General features: G+C 41.6%; 1 protein-coding gene across 1 annotated transcript; it reads right to left on the minus strand.

The window, feature by feature from the left end:
* Window positions 1–271: 271 nt before the first annotated feature.
* Window positions 272–1,985, minus strand: otos (otospiralin). The gene is made up of 4 exons (XM_037455550.2): window positions 1,911–1,985; window positions 1,728–1,791; window positions 1,248–1,271; window positions 272–709 (listed from the first exon to the last, which is right to left on the minus strand). The coding sequence occupies exons 2-4, from the start codon at window positions 1,780–1,782 to the stop codon at window positions 522–524; spliced, it is 267 nt and encodes an 88-aa protein (XP_037311447.1). The 5' UTR covers window positions 1,783–1,791; window positions 1,911–1,985; the 3' UTR covers window positions 272–521.
* Between the last annotated feature and the right edge of the window lie 81 nt (window positions 1,986–2,066).

The following is a 2,066-nucleotide window of genomic DNA, read 5'->3' on the forward strand; positions in this document are numbered from 1 at the left end:
TCAATATTTTGGAAAAGGATTTACGAATTGTATCAGCTTGGTTGGCAGTGATTGTGTAGAATGTTTAGTTGAAAAACCTGAAAAGTAATTTCTTTTATTTTTTAGACACATGAATTTCAAGTTCACAAAAAATATAAATAAGCAGAAAAAAGGAAACCTTTAAATTAGAGAAAAGAGGATCTGATGATTGAAAACAAGTTTATATAAGAAGAAAAAAACAAAACAAAGATGTATATTTTTCATTACATATTTGGAAAATGTTTAATTGTTTGTGGTACATTGCACAGCGATAATAACCGATTACCTACAAAAGCCTACATACCCTACATTGCTAGTCCATTCATATAACTACTCTATATACAGTGACATACTTGTGAAAAGTATCCACCTCATTATGTTTGCTCCGTATATTCATTTCCTTATTTCCTCGTCAACTTTCCCTTTTTTTATAAAATTCATGCAGGATATCACATGAGCTATTTCCCCTCCTCTCCCTCCTGCTGCCTCCTTCCCGGCCCACTTCAGTGCTCGTGTCCTTCGTTGGTCTCATATCCCAGGGTGTCCCCCAGGTGCTGGTGGGCGAAGAAGGCCCGGGCCATCTCGTTGATGTGGTTGTAGGCGCCGATGGACCTGAAGTACTCAACGTAGTTCCAGAAGTCAGAGGTGGAGTAGGGCCAGTAAGGAACAGCTACTGGTTCTTCGTAGGGCGCTGAGGACACACGACGGGTCAGTGAAGCACGAAAGACAACCGGAAGGATGAATACACCACATTCTGCCAGTGGATACTTGGTCCGGATCCGCCTGATCTTCAGCTTCAGCCAGTTCAGTGTGTACATTCAAAGAGAATTCCAGAGTGTATTTGCACAACCCTCAGAGGAAGGGTGTGAGCGTGTAGCTTATGTGTGTGAAAAGACAAGATTTTCCAATGAAAACAAAAAAGAGCCAAACCCTCACTTCAAAATGCAACAAGTCGTTGGAATTTAAGTTCCAATTGGAGGTCCTCGTTCCTTACAAGAGAAGTTCAATTTTACACTATGTAATAAGATCGAGTCCGGCTTTAGCTACTCTGCCTACATCGATTATTAATACATTATTTGGGATTAAAGTAGTTATAATGAGGCATGCAGGGCTTCAACGGCTGCAACTAAAGTAATAACTTTTAATTATCTTTCATGGGCATTTTGGGTGGGTTGCAAAATAGGAAGGAATTTAAAATGAGATGTGTAATTTATATATATGTATGGTACCTCCGTCTGGGATGACTCTGGCCTCTGTGAGAGAGAGAGAGAGAGAGAGAGAGAGAGAGAGAGAGAACGTTAACATTCCCGAGCATTCCAAAGCTTTCCGGCACAAAGAAGGGATTCAGGTGCAGAAAAGTAAAAACTGAGTTTGCTCACAGAGGTCTGCAGAATATCTGCCCCCTCCTCAAATATTAGTGCTGACTATTTCACACTCACACACACACACAAACATATACACAGACACACAACACACACACACACACAGTCTGAGGCCAAAATAAGTAATCATTTCACAAAGTCCTCTTTGTGCTCATGCAGTCACCAAAAACCATCATACATTGTGCATACACAGCTACGCACATTAACGCATGCATGCATCATATCAAATTGGGTTTTATTACTTTTCAAATAGCTTTTTTTTTCCACATTCAAACCAATGTGACTTTAGTTAGATGAGTATCAAACTCTGAAGCATAATGAACTCACCACTGAGTTGACAGGCAGACAGGAGGAGAACACTGAGGCAGATCAACAGCTTCATCTTTCTGTCCTGAATCAACAAACGGCACATGATGCTCTTGGTTTTAAGAACATGCAGAATAATAATTCCTGATTCCTGATTCCTAAAATCACAACTTAGTCAAAGCAGAATGAGCGTAAGACGTTCACCTGGTTAATGGTCCGTGAAGACGGGCGAAGAGGTGCTGCTTCTGTGCTGGTGGACACGGGTCTGTTGGGTGGGGAGCTCAGAAACCACGCACACGAACACACATGTGTGCACACACACACTCACACACACACTCTCACACACAGCCGAGCCTCTCG

This window comes from Pungitius pungitius, chromosome 19 (genome assembly GCF_949316345.1).
Source record: "Pungitius pungitius chromosome 19, fPunPun2.1, whole genome shotgun sequence".
NCBI lineage: Eukaryota > Metazoa > Chordata > Actinopteri > Perciformes > Gasterosteidae > Pungitius > Pungitius pungitius.